At 36.3% G+C, this 17493-nt stretch overlaps 1 protein-coding gene across 2 annotated transcripts in view; it reads right to left on the bottom strand.

Annotated features, from left to right (window-relative positions):
• Positions 1-4337: 4337 nt before the first annotated feature.
• The window catches only part of LOC137284924 (regulator of G-protein signaling 7-like), an 89932-nt gene continuing 76776 nt past the window's right edge, over positions 4338-17493 (bottom strand). Inside the window, exons 14-16 of one of the 2 annotated variants that reach the window (XM_067816973.1) lie at positions 8460-8624; positions 7146-7184; positions 4338-6398 (exon numbers count right to left, since the gene is read on the bottom strand). In XM_067816973.1, the coding sequence (XP_067673074.1) occupies positions 6194-6398; positions 7146-7184; positions 8460-8624 (409 nt within the window). In that variant the 3' untranslated portion in view covers positions 4338-6193. The remainder of the gene's footprint in view (positions 6399-7145; positions 7185-8459; positions 8625-17493) is intronic. The other variant, XM_067816974.1, reaches the window with a different exon arrangement.

Raw genomic sequence — 17493 nt, 5'->3', positions numbered from 1 at the left:
TCTTGATTAGATGAAATATTTAGTTATATATTTCACCTTATACAGTTGGGCACAACATGAAACTTAACCAGTGAAAATTTCCAGTTTCGAACATTGGTGTCATGGATTTCAACAAGTAATATTTCATGAAATGAAGAGGACAAAATGGGAAGTTTCAACTTTGATCCTCTAAATAGGCAGCAACATCGTGAGATTACTCCAACCCTTGAGCATGAAAGTTAGTCAACTGGCTTTGAACAATTTTACCAGATACTGTCGGGAAATAAAAAATCCATTTCGGTTAGAACGGGAAACATAAAACAAACCAATAGCATTTCTTCATTAACCACAAACGAAAATACAAAATAGTATCTTAGGATGCACACAAACACAGCATATTTGACAGTAAGAAAAAGCTAAGCATTAACAAGTGACTGATGATAACTACCATCCATGAATAAAACAATTCGGCCAGTCTCAGCAAGTTAATGTTATAATTCTCATAAAATTAAGTCAATAAATTCTAAATGTGAATTGACATTTACAGTGACTTATCATCAATTCATAATTATTGAATCTCATCACATAATGACACAGAACAAACATACATCATCATCAGTCTAAATTGTTCTATCTCATAAATTCTGGTATGAAACCATAAAGCCATGAAACTAATGTGAATTCTCCACCTTGAGAAAGGTAGTTTTGTTCAAATCTTGATTCTTATTTCTTTGACATTCTCAGGAATCATGTTCAGTCTTCAAATTTGCATCCCTGACAAATTTCCTACTCACAGACACACATAATTCACTGAAAGCAGCAAAAAGAGGTTAAATAAGATTCAACATCTAATGTATACCACTCAATCAATGATAGGGATCATTTGAGTTCTGTCTGATTACAATAATTAACCCATCAAGATGTGTAGGATTAACCACAGAATGAATAGGAATCAGACACTGAGACAGATTAACTGCAGTAATGTGAAAGATTCGGGCGCTCTTTCTGTCTGATTACTATAATTAATCCACCAAGACGTGTAGATTAACTACAGCAACACGATAGAATCAAGACCGAAGGAATCAGACACTGAGACTGATTAACTGTTGTAATGTGAAAGAAACGGGCGATCCGTAAATTTCTTGAGTGGTATATGTATTAAATCTAATATTAGATTGAATCTTTAACTCAAAATGATACCATTACAGATCACTTGTGAATGAAATAACAGCAATTCCTTCTAAGAAATAACAATTTTTCGAACAAATAACAGAAAAGTCAATCTGACACACATGACATTGCACGGGTCCAACACAAAGAACGTGGACATTTTGGCACTCAGTACTAACAATCTAGGAGGCAGTCATATAGCTACAAGAAATACACGTCAAGAATTGAATTCTGTACAATTGCAGGGCCACGTGGCCTAAACATATTTTGAAAACTAGCACTCAGGTCACAGGAGACAAGAATGGTACATGAATAGTTTATCCTGAAATCTATCAAAGATTAGTTTTGACAGCTATACAATGCAGCGATTCATTTGTAAAGTGTTCACAGTTCTTTTCCCTCTACATGAAAAAGGAATCTGTTTCTGAATACATTCATGACTATTTCTTTGCATTTTTCATATTATGCAAATTCAGCATCTATTCCTGATTATTCAATGAACATGTATCAATAAATACCTTCAAAATCTATGCATATACTGGACAAAAATAGTTAGGGATATCTGATATTTCTAAACTATGAATGACATATTTATTCATAGACACACTGATGAAACAAAAGTCATAAAAATACCAATATCCCTAACTTATACTGTCCAAAACATTTTCAACATATTTAAAAACAGGTTCTTACTAAGGCTTAATTTATGTAAATCTTCTTGCACCTGGTGTAACCTTAGATGATAATCTTGTTGCACACAACAAACGCAGGTTGCATGTGCTGCTCAATATATAATTATTTGATGAAAGGGTTTAGGTATTGATGATTTAAAACATGATTATGAATAATTATTCTGGTCCACTTTATATCTTACTTCATAAAAGTTCATGCCCATTCATTTCTCTGTTCTACAGCTGTGTTCTTCAAACAGAATATTAATACTGCCCTGGATGAATGTTCTAAATGTTAAAATTAAGTTCTGCTTATTGTTTGACAGAAAAACCTTTTTTTTCTTATATACCAAAGAACACTCAAGATTTTTTTTTTGTAAACTCCCAACATCTATGAAAAGTTAGTCAACTTATTTCAATGAATAATTCTCTCCCTATTAATGGTTATATTTCCACACTTTCCATGGTGATCTTAACATGCATTGTTAAAAAGCAAAAGCTCTTCTGTGGCAAATTTATCACTTTGTATTATAAATCTTTCCATGTACAATTCAGCAGCTTTCAGCCCATTTTAAAGGTGTTTTTTAACAGCAAGAACCCTTCAATGGATAAATTCGCAATATTCACTCACTAATGCAACTATGAACTACAATATTGATCAATGAATTTCAACAGATAGTCTAACATTGATAGTCACAAATGAGAAAAGTGTTACAAATGGAGGTTCATTGCCATAAAGATTTACTCTTACCCTGTCAAATTCTATGAACCCCTCTACAAACGTAGGACAAAAAGCATTGAGGACAGCACCTCTTGCCTTTAAGCTGAAATATAAACATCAGTTAAACAAAAGTAACAAAACCATTTCCATACTCACGCAAAATCTGTGCATGAAGAAGCTCCTTTAACTATTCTGGTTAATAATAAGCATACATTTATGAAACAGAAGTAACTTATGGTTAGTCAATATTTCTTGTTAAGAAACCACAAATGACAGGTCAACTGTCAGTTTCGTTGGTTGTATCGAGACCCAATACAGTTTCCTCCCCTTGTACTTCCTCCATGAAGATATGGGTTTTTTTGGTATTTTATTAAAAAAATTAACAAATATCATAACATTTGATTCAATTTGAATTCAATATATCATTAATTGAGCATGCATCTACGTGCACATGCATTGTCTTGACAAAATATTTTGACGGTATATTTTTTTATAGAAATGTGCAACATGTAATGTAAATATTACTTATTTAATGGATTAATTGCAAAAATTGAAACATTTTGATATGCTTATATACATTTATTGCTTTGTCATAATATACTCACTCTCTGGTTTTCAAGGAATTTCAATCAAAGTTCAGCGTCTTATTTTGACAAAATGATAAAAGTCTGAAGGCAAATATTACCAAGAATGTTGAAGAAATAAAAACTATTGATTTTATTAATAATCTACCAATTAGGATTCACAATTGCTCAAGAAATCCGTTATTCAATATCTGATATGAAACATATTTGATTACATGTATTTGAGTAACAGGTAGGTACATGTTTTAACTGATATGTTACAAGTACAGCAACAATATTTTTGAAGACATGGAATTGAATGGCATCGTCTAAGGAATGTTCCTTGCTCTGTGAATACAATCTGAGTACAAGATTCTGTAGAATACCCTGTATATACCGACATATAGTTTGGAAACATTTTCACCAAGCTCTCTGCTCTTAAAGTCACTGAAAATAAGCAACTGATATGTTGAATTACGGTTAATTATTATGCTTCTTGAAACTACATGATGTACAAATATTGTCACTACCTTTGACTACACTGTATAAGTTATAATAAGATAGATTATAAGATTTCTGGGTGTTTTTAATTATGCCCATTAAAAATAATTTTTCATCACAATTTAATAACATGGAACTAAATTCTCCCTACTAAGCAAGTGTCTTTGAGATATTATTTCATATACAAGATGAAATATTTACAATTAGAAAACAGTGAAATTAACTAATTAAAATGGTTCAACAAAATAGCAACATGTATACTACACCCATGTCTGATTTGTACAATATCTTTGCCCTCAAATACATTCCAAACTCTTAAAGTAACTTGACATCTTTATATTGTTGATCAACATGAAACAGTCCTATATAGTGGAATAATTTCTTCACCAATCATCAATGTTTTTTTATATTGTGTTTTGCTTTATAAAGACACAGTTAAATGATAGCAAAGGGTTAAAAAATAAGAAAATATAAGTTTATGCAACATTATTTTTTCATGTTGGTAAGACTGCAAATAGCAGCAATGGTAAGTGGGTTAGCTTAGAGGTTGAAGCATTTGCTTGACACACCAAGGACTGGGTTTGATTCCCCATAGGTGAAGCCTACTTCTGAGTCACCACTGTGAAATCAGGAATATTGCTAAAGCAGTGAAAAACTTTACTTTCTTACGGTATAAGATCTCATTTAAAGATATAACTCTTACCCCATGACGGTTTCTTTCATGAATGTATATTTTTCAGGGTCAGATGGGGAAAGCTTAAAACAGCAGCAAAATATGCAAAAGCATCATTCAAAAACGAGAAACTCAAACATTTAAAATTGAAAAAAATGTGCACTGAGTTATGTCTATATAACAGATATGACTCATTCATACCCTAAAATGTTTCTAGAATAATACAAAAAATACTTTCATTAAAACCTACAGCACAAATGCATAAAATGATGTTAATAATGACACCATGCTACTGTTGATATGCTATGTAGAACAATGAAAACTGGTGACATACAAACACTTCCTGGTTATCAAGGTGATCAGAACAAACAGTCCCTTTAATGATCAATGGGAACAGAAGCTGATTAACCCATCAACAGTGATCACAAAGTAGCAACTTCCTTAAAGAAACACTGGAATGCTTAGACAAAGAAGATGCTCTAGTCCGTGTATATGTACATGTATAATATGCAAAAATTGATATAATGGTGATAATTAATACATAATAACAATAACAATCGCTACTAAACAAGCTCTCGCTATGGTCAGTTTCATCAGTTGGTCATGTATCATTGGGAGAATTCTGGATTTGACAAAACAGGGCAGGAATATAAGCCAGAAGGAATTGGTTTTCAGTTTGAGATATTATCACTTGCGTACAAGTTTAGAAATGGAAATATTTTGTGTACAAAATAGTAATTGCACATCCTCTTCAATGATATGAACATGGACACAGTCTGAAAGACATTATTTTGCATTAACAAATTTATTAAAGAGGCTAGTTCTACTCCTTTCATAATGGACCAAACATGCATTGTATCGTCCTGGTCGTCAACCCCTGTAGAGCTAGAGGAACTAGCTTTAACCCTTTCAGTCAGAGCAGTTGCTGATCACAGTCGCCATCCGTTAACACTTGTTGTAAATAAGTAAATCAAACTGACAAGAAACTGACAAACTGAAATGTCAAATGTCATGTTATTTTAACAACACTCCCATAATTCATCCTGTGCATACTTATACAAAATAAGAGATCACCAGAGGATATTTTGTACAGGTCATTCTTGCCTATGTTGTAAAGATAGTCCTTCCTTTTAACAAACAGCAAATGATTATCCAATCATTTAATAAAGCAATAATGTTATCTTGCTTATGTGTGGGTACATATATCTTTGTCATCCTGAAAAAATTTTCTCCATGGATCTATCTCCAAACCAGGACCAACTCCCAGAATACCTTTATGGCACAGCAACAGCATTCTAACCGCTAAGTGGAATAAAATCTTACTGGAAGAAGACCCTTGGAAAGAATCCTTCTGCCTACGCAGCCAAACAACAACAAATATCTCAAATGTGTCTTAGACTTTAGGGTATATTCCAACCATTGCCTACACCGATCAATAACAATAAATATCCTTCCATCATGTCTTCCTGCCATGAAGCAATGCTACTATCTTGAATATCTTAACCATTGCCTCATTTTCAATTAAACATGAATCATTGATAAACATTGTCCGAACATGTCATCTATAAGTCTAAATAAACAAAACGAACCTGTCTAAAAGACTTCTACATCATGTAACCATGATGACCCTGTACTGACTGGTGCTACCAATATTATCAACATTTTCTTAGAACAATGCTTTATTGTTTCAACCGATCACATGACATGTAGTCTTTTTAAAGCCTTACAATCAACCACAATCTAGTGACGAGACCTAGGATCCTAGCAGGAATAACATACGGAAATAGCATCAGAAAACTTTCAAAAAGACTTTTGTTCTGCAAAAGTTATAACATATACTGATCTGCAAGTAACCTTGACCTTGACATGCTGAATGCTTTGACTGTGAGGGTCAACTTAGCAGGGTGAGATGTATCTATTGCGGACCCTCCCATGGGGCCACGATGTTTGTCTTGCTAGGGACGGCAATCGCCAGACAGGACGAGGGTTCCCCCCTCGAACTCTCGCCGCTCATGTGAAGGGAGAGATGTTTTGGCACTTCCAACTGCTTGCTCCGCCGTGGGCTGTCTAGCAGACCTAGTTCTGACTTCCTGGTTGGGGACGTCTCACTGGAAATATACCTAAAACATCACAAATTATCTCAACCAACCAAGAAACCAAGGAAACAGCATGCTTGGACAAGGAATGGAAACCTACTATAAACATATAGTAATGAACAGCAAAAGAATATAACTCTATGAAAATCTGCTTGTGATCTATGTAAATATGTATCACTAGGAAGCTTGTGTAATAATTAAAGCTTGCTCCTATGAGTGTGTTCTTTAAAATAATTCCATGGGATAAGAATGAAACTACATGCATACCAGTGTTAAAAATCATAGAGTCACAGGGTCCTTGGGTTTAACGGAATAACAGAAATAAAAGAACATAAGGATCACCTGAACCTTTTGTAATACTAAAGCAATTATGTAATGTTTTTTTATCTACTCAATAATGCTTAAGGACAAAACATCACGTGCAGTTACCTGCAATAAGTAATAAATTTCTATAGTTACATGGAAGCATTAGGTGGTCCTCTTTTGAGTAGCAAATGCCAATGATGCCTTAACTTTTAACATTAAGATTACAGCAAAGACCCTTGACTTTAAGCATTAATATACTCAGTATTAATGTCACTGCATACAATTAAGCAGGAGGTGTGAAAATTGATTGTGTATCCTCTATGCATTACGTACATGCTTTTAAAAAAACTGAATGTGAGACCAATGCATAATTAATACAATAGAAGTACATTCCAGAAGTGTTCGGGCAATGTCATGCTACTGATGACTGAATCCTTTCCAGCTAAATCTACTAATGTCACTTACCACCTTGAAAGACTGGAATCTGAAGAATTCTGTTCTCTTCTGCAAATGGAAAATAGACAAATTATTACATTGTGTTAGGCAGAATCTGTGAAATCCAGAAGTAGAACCATTGAGCCCCTTCAGACCAAGATGATTTCACTTCTGAATTCAAAAGATTTTAGTGATTTCTTTAAACCATGCTATGGTTGATGTATATAATGACGTTCTGAACTACTCTACACTTTGGTATAATTACCTGTAACTGCACTGACCTGCACATACATATTTTGTTACAAGTTTGCATGGACAATCCCGATTCACTGCATATACTGGAAACAACGGCACCCTGCTTACCTGGACCCCAGATGCCTCCCCATCTTGGCTAAATCACATTATTTACATGAAACTAAATACTAAATCAACATGCTATTTCATGTTAATATTTACTGGACTATTTACTGAAAAGTGATACAAAGCAAAAAAGTAAATTCTACTATTAGCATTCCGATAAATTTAATAGCTACATTTTGAGAGGATATGAAAATTAAATCCTAGTGTATTAGCAGTTTGAAACCATGAGTGGAAATTATCTAGTTGCCCATGGACAAGTAAGTTACTATTATTTGATTGCCCAAAATGAAGACTGGCTCATCTTGGGCCTTGGGCGATGGGATTTTTTAGCCCAGGGTGGTTCAGCTTATTGACCTGAAGTCCTGGAAGTAAGTCACTGGATTGTCTGATCAGGAATAAAATATTTTAAAGTTTGGCTTAATTTGTTGTTTAATGATTCTCTCAGCAATATTCAACCTATATGACCAATGTCTATAAATAATCTAGTCTGGACCAGGCAATCCAGTGCAGGACTCGATTTAGTGCTTTGTTACTTGCACTGGTGCCAACTAATACGAAAAAGTGCGAACTAGTTATTAGTTTAACTTTTGCCAGGTGCAAGTCATTGTTTGAGAAAAAAGTACCACAATAAATCGAACATTATAAGCATAAATATGTCAGCTAATGTTTCTTTTAAAACTCAGAATAGCTATGGCACTGAAACATTGCTATTTACAGACATGTATCCCCTATGACAGCACTGTGTTGATATGGAACTACATCATCGAAATATCTTTCTGAGCAACAAAAACCTCTGATGTTTTAACACACTTTGTTGAAACGGGAATTTGGCTGGTGGAACTAGGATTTTATTAAGTTGCACATGATGCATGTAAGTTAACGTTGCTTAAATTGAGCCCTCAAGTGACTGACTTCACGAGCACCACCATGAAAATGTGATATTTTTAGCATGTAAAACAAAACAGAGTCCAAGCAGTATCTCACCTCATTACAACAGCTTTGTCATCCAGCTCCCGGAGGTTCCCTGTGCTGTATGAGTGCTGTGCCACCGATCCAGCACCATCTGCGAAGTCATTGCCAGCGCTGCTTCGTCTCTTTGGCTGAGGGCTAGGGGTCAGAGTCTTCTTACGACTTCCAAAGTTAAAGAACCTGAATAACAAACACCCCAATATTTACCACAAGGGTGGGTATTTGGTTGGTTGGTTTGTTGTTTAATATCACATTCAGCAAAATTCCAGTTATATGGCAGTGGTCTGTAAATAATCATGTCTGGACCAGACATTCAAGTGATTAATGGCTGGATAAACATGTATCAAGTTCAAAATGTCCAAAAGAAATCATTAGACAATTCTGAGCCATATACATGTATCCTGAAAATGACCAATATACTATCATTGACAGTAGGCACAAGTTGATGTGATAGCATAGTCCAGTTATACTGACCACTACATCTGTAGTGTACAAATCCACTGAAACAGTACAAACTTCTAAAATACCACAAAAGTATGTAAATGTGTGAAAGGTAATGGATCACCCCAACAGGACAGGCCATACACTACACAGCGACTGTGACCAGCCAATCCACCTTACAAAATGATTCCAAAGAAGTAAATATAGTCATACTGGAAATATAACACCCTAGTTGTGTGACTGTGTCTATTTGGTTCAAAGCATTTCAGCAACAAAACATCATGTCAGCTTGATGTTTATCACAAAAAAATGGATCTGAAAGTTTGTGAGTTGGATTCTATGCCTCTTTTAGCAATATTGCAAAAATAGGACATGGCAAGGGACACCAGAAATGGGCGTTATACACTGGGGAATTAAACTCAGGTCTTCAGTCTGGTGAGCAAACACATTTACCACTGGGCTACCCCAGGATCTGGAAACGTAACATAAAGGTGTCCCAGAATTTGAACCCACATCTATGATATTATGGCATGCCAAGAAATGCAACTCTCTACAACCAGATCTTTGACCACTGGGACATCCGGGTCCTTAAATGATATTTAGGGAGATCTCTATGATCTGTGTGTGGACTTAAACAATGGTCTTCTAAACAACAATCGAAACTAATAATAAGTCTTCATATTAATGAATCATCCCCTAACACAGGAAATCAGTAAAACTACTTTTGTTTTCTACAATGCCCAACAAAGACTCGACAAGTTTCTTCCACTTAATACAAATTTCTCTCGTACAAAGCACTGATAGACTTCTCCATATCAAATAACCATTACATAATGTCCTATTTTGCATTAATTATCTAACAAAACTTTACATGCTTTATGAGATCTACAATTAAATTAGGAATATATGAATACCCTATATGGACTAAAGAGTTTATTCACCCTGTCAACTGTCTGGACAATGACAACTAAGGTGAACCTCATCTAAACTTCAGAAGGTGTATACAATGAACAAGAAATTTGCATACAGTGGAAGCTTATATGTCAAAATAGTCCTCTGAACAGTTATTGCTGTCAAATCTACATCAGCAACTATCAACAGGTCATAAAAAATGTAACATTTTCTACTGCCACACATACAGTGAACTTAAACCCCTCTAATTCCATGTTCAAAAAATTCACTTTATATGCAGTGGTATATAATGTCTAAATTGTTCCAGGTGTATCTTACGTTTATATGTTTAAAGAGGACTCAAAGACAGTGGAAACTGTCAAATACCGGAATCTGTCTAACTCAGCAAGTTGTCAACACTGGTATGAAATCTAAGTCCCTTCCATGGCTCTACAATCTGGAACATTGTCTAAAATGGATTATTTTTCCCATTCCCAATGAGTGCCAGATTAAATAGCTTCCACTGTAATCCATTAACAGATCCTGAACAGTACATCTGTTAAAACGTTCTGTTAAAACACACATCTACAACATTCCCCACAGTGTAAACTCATTCCTTCATTTCATTACCCCACATGTATGGTTTATCTCTGGGGGTAACCCTACATGTTGAACAACCGGATATGGTATAAACGTGAGACTTATTGGCATGTATATCATCAATAATATGCAAACAGTATTTATTGATCATACACCTCCCTCAAACAGGCACCTGATGTCATGGAGATTCTTGTTTACACGAACGTCCTCCAGATAGGTGCAACAATACAACTCCATGGCAGAGCAGAGGCATAAACACTCTTAGAATGACGTAAGACGACATGAAACAGGGTTTAATGTTATGTTCAAGATTATTGTACTTAAATAGGTGAAGTGAGTGAGTGAGTTTTTAGCCATATTCCAGCAATATCACAGCGAGGGACATCAGACATGGGCTTCACACGTTATACCCATGTGACAAATCTAACATGCGTCTAATGCAAGACTAGAAGACTCTTTAATTAGTAGGCTACCTCACTGTCCCAAATAGCTACAGTGAGTGAGTGAATATGGTTTTATGCTGCTTTAGGCAACATTCCAACAATATTGAAGCTGAGGACACTACAAACACTTTGTACCCATGTGGGTCATCCGGTCTTCAACATGATGAACAAGTGCACTGGGCTAGCCCACTGCCACAAGTAGCTAGAGTTTATGTGTGGCAGCTTGTAGTAAAGATAGCATTATCGTTCTTGCTCATAGTGATGCCATACCACAATTTAACATGGATTCCTTATCCGAGACAGTAATCTCAGTGAGTGAGTTTAGTTTTACGCCACACTCAGCAATATTCCAGCTATATAACGGCAGTCTGTAAATAATCAACCACACAATCAAGTGACTAACAACATGAGCATTGACTTGTGCAATTCGGAACCGATGACATGTGTCAACCAAGTCAGCGAGCCTGACCACCCGATCCCGTTAGTCGCCTCTTACGACAGACATAGTCGCCTTTCATGGCAAACATGGGTTGCTGACGGCCTATTCTACCCCAGGACCTTCACGGGTCTTCTGACTCAGGAAATAAGTCATGGCTGTATTGCTTTAACTGCTGAGTACCAGGAAGGGTAACAAAAAGTAACATGTTTACTATCTCTTGGTATGACTTGGACTGAAACCTTAACTTTCTACTCTGCGAGCACTTCCTCCACTAGAACATAGAAGCCAGATCTTGAAAATAGTTACACTGGTCTTCAAAACATTTATACACAGTTAGAATAACAACCATGAAGGCTGTACTTCTTAGTCAGCTAATTATCTGCTACAGTGTTGCAACCACCGTTACTGTGAAGGGGAAGTTCAACAAGTACATCTCACCCGCCATTCATGAATTTGTTAATATCAGATTTCACTTGAAGCCTCTAATTCTAAATATTGTCGATACAAGAGCTAAGTCTAAACATTGATTCCCCTGAATTCCTTCTCTGAAAAGAAGGAAATGAAGGCATTTCATCTTGTATACATTGTGACTCTTCCACAGAGTGAGTGAATGGGTTTTATTTTAGTACAACTTTATCAAGGCACCATGCAAAACAATCAGACTTGTACAAGAAAAGCCACTAGACGAAAGTGTCAGTCAGTGAGTTTAACCCTGATTTGAACACTGAAGCTATAACACAACATGCCAACTGGAAAAACTGGGCAGAAAACCTTAAATACTGCAGGTCCTTGAGATATTTTTATGTGAATTCTTATTTATATTTATTTATATTATCTTCAAGAACATGGAATGGCCTAAAAACACGCTGAGAGTCAATATGGAATTGGCATAACAGGTTCCTGTTACGCCCAAGGGACACAACTCTGAACAACGCTTTTCACCTCACATGACTACAACATCAATGAAAAAAAATTCATTGTAACACTTAGGTTTGTTTTCAGTAACACAGCTCTGAACTCAAGGGGCATACAACATGATGGGCATTATCATGCTGGATAATTGAAGCTGCATGTTAACATTCATGACTTATTCTGCTGGGTACCCATTTTTTGTTTGGTGAACTGAGGCAATTTTGAACAAACTCACTTGCCTAAGGTGAAACCACATGTATCACATGTGCTTTGGTATTGGGCAGGACAGAAGCCTCAGAAACTCTCAGAAGTCAAGCCACCAAACACGTTTCCCATCTTATGATTCTCTGTGATCAAGACTGCTGAACAACTAATTTTGACCAATTCTCTGTGCGTAAGACCACACACACCCAAGCTGAAGTTAATCCTACAAAGCTGTTTTCCTTCAGGCACATCTAAAGTATTGGTCCTAGAGAACTATTTGCCATGCCTACAGCTTATCAAGTCATCACAAGCCATCAGGGAGGTAAAACATATGAACAAATACACAGAGAGGACTATCACAAGAACGCAACACATGCTGTAAGTCTGTGACAGTGTATGAGAATCTCAGCAGTATGATCCTTTGGTATACATTTTTCAGAGATTTCACTGTTGATTTACTGTTCCTCTGAATGGGTGAGAAGTACAATGACATAACATAAGATGAATATAAAGTATGTGAGTTAATAGTTTCTGGCTGAATGGCAGCTCACTCACTCACTTAGCTGCAGATCAGTGTCATGGAATACTGTGATGGATCAATAGTGAATGAATAACAGAATCTGAACCAGACAAGCCTGAGATTGATTCTTCAGGGATGACCATGCACACTGTCAGGTTACGTGTTACGGATTCAACCAGATTACCATATCCATGTGTCACCTCCTCTGACCAGTATGCTAGGGAGGTCACTGACCCAGAATCTTAGCAGGTAACATCTTTGGGAGATAGTAGAAAGGTGGAGCTCCAACGTGGGATAACAGTTTAGAGAAGAATTTCTTCATTACAACAGAAACAATGTTTATGTGTAGGTTATGCGTTCTCTTCTAGGAGATACCGTTTTGACAGTAGATTTTGTACAATGCTCTCACAATGCCATGATGTCATGAACTTGATGACATCACAGTGCTATGACATCACTGCACTGCAAATCTAATGTCAGTACTGTGTTTTGTACATTTTTCACTGAAAACTAATGAAGAATGATTTTGGATGATAAACACAATCTCACCCTCGTGTCTGCTGATATGAATTATCAATAAATAAAGGTGAAAATATTCTCGGCAAGCCATGGATATTTGTTACTGTATCAACTCGTGTTGATATATTTGATATCAATAGACACGAGGGTGAGATTCTCTATATATCAGGGACATGAGTAAGCGAGTGAGTTAATTTACTCTTGGATATATTCCAGCTATATGGCTACAGTCTGTAAAAAAACAAGTCAGGAGCAGACAATCCAGTGATCAACAGCATGAGCATCTCTGCAACTGGGATGTGATGACATCTGTCAACACCCAATCCCGCAAGTCACCTCTTACAACAAGCATGAATTACTGAAGATCATTTCTAACCCAGATGTTTGTGGGACTAATTAATAAAAAAAATCTATCATAATACAATAACACTTTTTATGAATTTTACATATAGGGCTTTCCTGAACACTGACACACAGAATTTATCATAGGGAATCATTCAATGTTCAAATTAGGTCTTTACGACCACTTACACAACAGTCAATTAATGTCCAAGAATATCACCTGATATTGACACTGTATTCCCTTAGTATCATGGTTATATACTACATTCAAGAAAATAATTTGTAAAAAAAGCAGTAACGTGCAAAAACACTGAAAATAGTAATGCTGTGAATACAATAATCTTTTAAAGAATGGGCGATGACCTTGTCTCGTAGAACACCTCAAGGATTTGGTGGAACTTACACCTTAACTGTGTTTCTTGAGGTTGGTGTGCACCCTGGCGTAACGGAAACATCGCTCTAACATCATCACAAGTGGAATCAGTATTTTGGTAAAATGGTTTTTTAGGTGACGTGTGCGGTACAAAAATACATTGTACTCCTTTTGCCAGTTCAGGTAAATCATGAAAAAGTAAAAACTTAAAATTTGTTACAAAATATCAATAGACAGGATGATTTTACCCTTTCCTGTTTTGCTGAAAACATCTTATGTGCACGGAATATGAAAATGCAGTGTATTTTGCTTGTGAACTATACTTGAAAAACATGAATCTGCAACTATATTATCTGTACACTAATTTTCTGTGTGGTAAGTGGGCACTTTAACCATTAGGCTACTTCACCACACCAGGAGGTTTAAGACCTGCATCATTTGAGCAAACATGACTGTGAATGGTGAACAGGACGAGTGAATAGTGACTTGGTGAGGTGCAAGAGGTTTTGATGTCTTCAAGATAACTACACTAATTAGGTGAGGTGCATGCGGATCTAGGCATGTGTTTGTGTTGTGTGTGTTGAGTTTATGTGTAGGCATGCTCTGGTGTTGAGCTGTGTGTGGGCATGCTCTGGTGTTGAGTTGTGTGTATGGCATGGTGTGTGTGTTTATGTTGTATGTGCTGAGTTTGTGTGTAGGCATGTTGTGTGTGTAGCATTGTGTGTAGGCATGTTCTGGTGTGTTGTGTGTAGGCATGTTGTGTGCACTGAGTTGTGTGTAGGTATGCCGTGTGTGTTTGTGTTGTGTGTGTAGGCATATTGTGTGTGGGGCCCAGTTCTGGTGTTCAGTTCTGTGTTGGTATGTTGTGTGAGGTTATGAGTGTCAGGTAAGGTAACAAGTATCTTTCAACAAGTTTTTGTTTAACAAAGCCAGAAATTTAACCACTGGGTTTCATCTTTCCAGACTGACACACTGTCTACTAGGCCACAGAATGACAGATAAGAATTTAAATCAAGAAAAACAAACATACAAAGTGTGTGAGATATGTTTTAAGCCGCTTTTATCAATACTTCAGCAATATCACACAGGGGACACCAGAAATGGGCTTCACATTGTAACCATGTGGGGAATCAAACCCAGGTCTTTGGCATAACAAGCAAACACCTTAACCATTAGGCTACCCCACTGCCCTAACAGAATAATAGGAATTTTGATGTAAATGTAAATGTTGAATGTGAATGGCAAATGTAATTAGTAAACATGAATGTGAATGTAAAAGTAGAATTTCAACAGGAATAGGGATTGTGATTATGAATGTAAATGAAATATATGAATGAATATTGACAGCTGATATCAATGTAAATGGAGAGTATGGATGTGAAAAGTAACGGTGATTATCAATGCAAATAGAGAATATAAATTTGAATAGTGATTGTGAGTATCAATGTAAATAGAGATAATGAATTTGAATAGTAACTGTGATTATCAATGTAGATAGAGATAATGAATTTGAAAAAAGACTGATTATCAATGTAAAAAGAGAATATGAATTTGAAAAGTGACTGTGATTATCAATGTAAACAGAGAATACAAGTTTGAATAGTGACAGTGATTATCAATGCAAATGGAGAATATGAAGAGTAGGAATCAAAGTGAAGCATGACATTAAAAGACAACCATGATCCCATAACACACACATCATAAAACCACCTCATGCAGTAAAATATTTTCCATAACTGTTACGTTCTGTCATAATACACATCCAATCTACCCTCACACCCAGCCAAAATGCACTGTCAAATCAAGTCATGTCAATCTTTCTAGTCTGTAAAACCAAACATTTCCACACAAACCAGAAAGATCCAACTGCGGTGTAATCACACTGTGAGCCATGTGAAGATAAAAAAAGAACCACTACAGCCATCACCACAAGTACGAGAAACTTGCATTACTTACATGCTACTGCTTAATAGCCTGCTTGAAAAGAGTCAAACTGTAATATTTATACAGAAGTAACCAATAAAATAGAATGTACACCTGATATGTGCTTCTTGCAATGATGAAAGTATAGAAATGGTTATAATTTATGCAAGAATGTTACTTTAGCCACTGCGAGAAGCATAACACCAGAAGATAAATATTGGTATAAGAATTGCGAAAACAGTCATGACAATTTGTACATTTGTTAACTGAAGTCCAAGAATATGAACTATTTGGAAATATGGTACGTCCTATTAATGACCATATACCAGTTCTTGGGACAAAAACAACTGGAAATAGTTTCGCTGTGACGCCAACAATCTGAAGAATAGACAAGGACTTTCAAGGACATCTCCAGGTATTTGTGGACTTATGCCTCTAACCTAATATACCCTTCTTCCTCACTCATACTCCTGCGACCACCCCTTCTCCTTGCCACTTCTCCCTAAAATGACCCTCCTCTTACCAACAATCTTAAACACACCCTCACCACTGTCCCATAAAATCACCCTCCTCTTACATATATTTTCCCACCCATCTTCACCACTGTCCAATAAACTGACCCTCATATTATCCACAATCTTCCACTCACCCTCACCACTGTTCCATAAAATGACCCTCCATATTCTTACCCATATTCTTTCAACCATCTTCACGACTCTTCCCTAAAATGACCGTCCTCTTACCAACAATCTTCCACACACCCTCACCATGGTCTCATAAAATGACCCTCCTGTTACCAACATACCTCCACCCATCCTCACCTCTTCTCCCTAAAATGACCCTCCTCTTACCCATATTCGTCCATTCATCCTCATCACATCTCCCTTAAAATGGCCCTCCTCTTACCCATATTCCTTGATCCACCCTCACCACTCATCTGTAAAAAGACCCTCCTCATACCCATATTCTTCCACCAACCCTTATCTCTCTACAAATCAATTGGTTCCATACATCAGATCTTAATCTCCCATATCACAATGGTTTCTGACCAGTTCTACAGAGCTTGAACTAATGATACATTTATATCGATAGACTATTGATCATAATGTATCACTTATTCTGAGCAGGTGTCCTAACAAGGAACCAATTGCATTAGTCTTACTATGGCTAATATTACCACATATTATAGATTTTCATACTGAAGACTTTCAGCGTGGTCATATCCCAGCCAGAATGTCTGCTAGAAAACAAAGCCACTTAATGCCCAGCTCTTCTTTTATCATACATCACTGTACAGCATGCCTATGTTGTCACTCGGGTTCTAACTGCCTAAACATGAAAAGACGTAGAAAGAAAACAAACTGGGACTTAAAAAGCAAAAATATCCAGTAAAAGCTTTGTTTCACCTAAATCTTTCTGGACAAAGATAATAGACATCTGTA

Source organism: Haliotis asinina, chromosome 5, assembly GCF_037392515.1.
Source record: "Haliotis asinina isolate JCU_RB_2024 chromosome 5, JCU_Hal_asi_v2, whole genome shotgun sequence".
Lineage (NCBI taxonomy): Eukaryota > Metazoa > Mollusca > Gastropoda > Lepetellida > Haliotidae > Haliotis > Haliotis asinina.
Note: the sequence above shows the minus strand (reverse complement) of the source record. Positions and strands in the feature narration are given on the sequence as shown.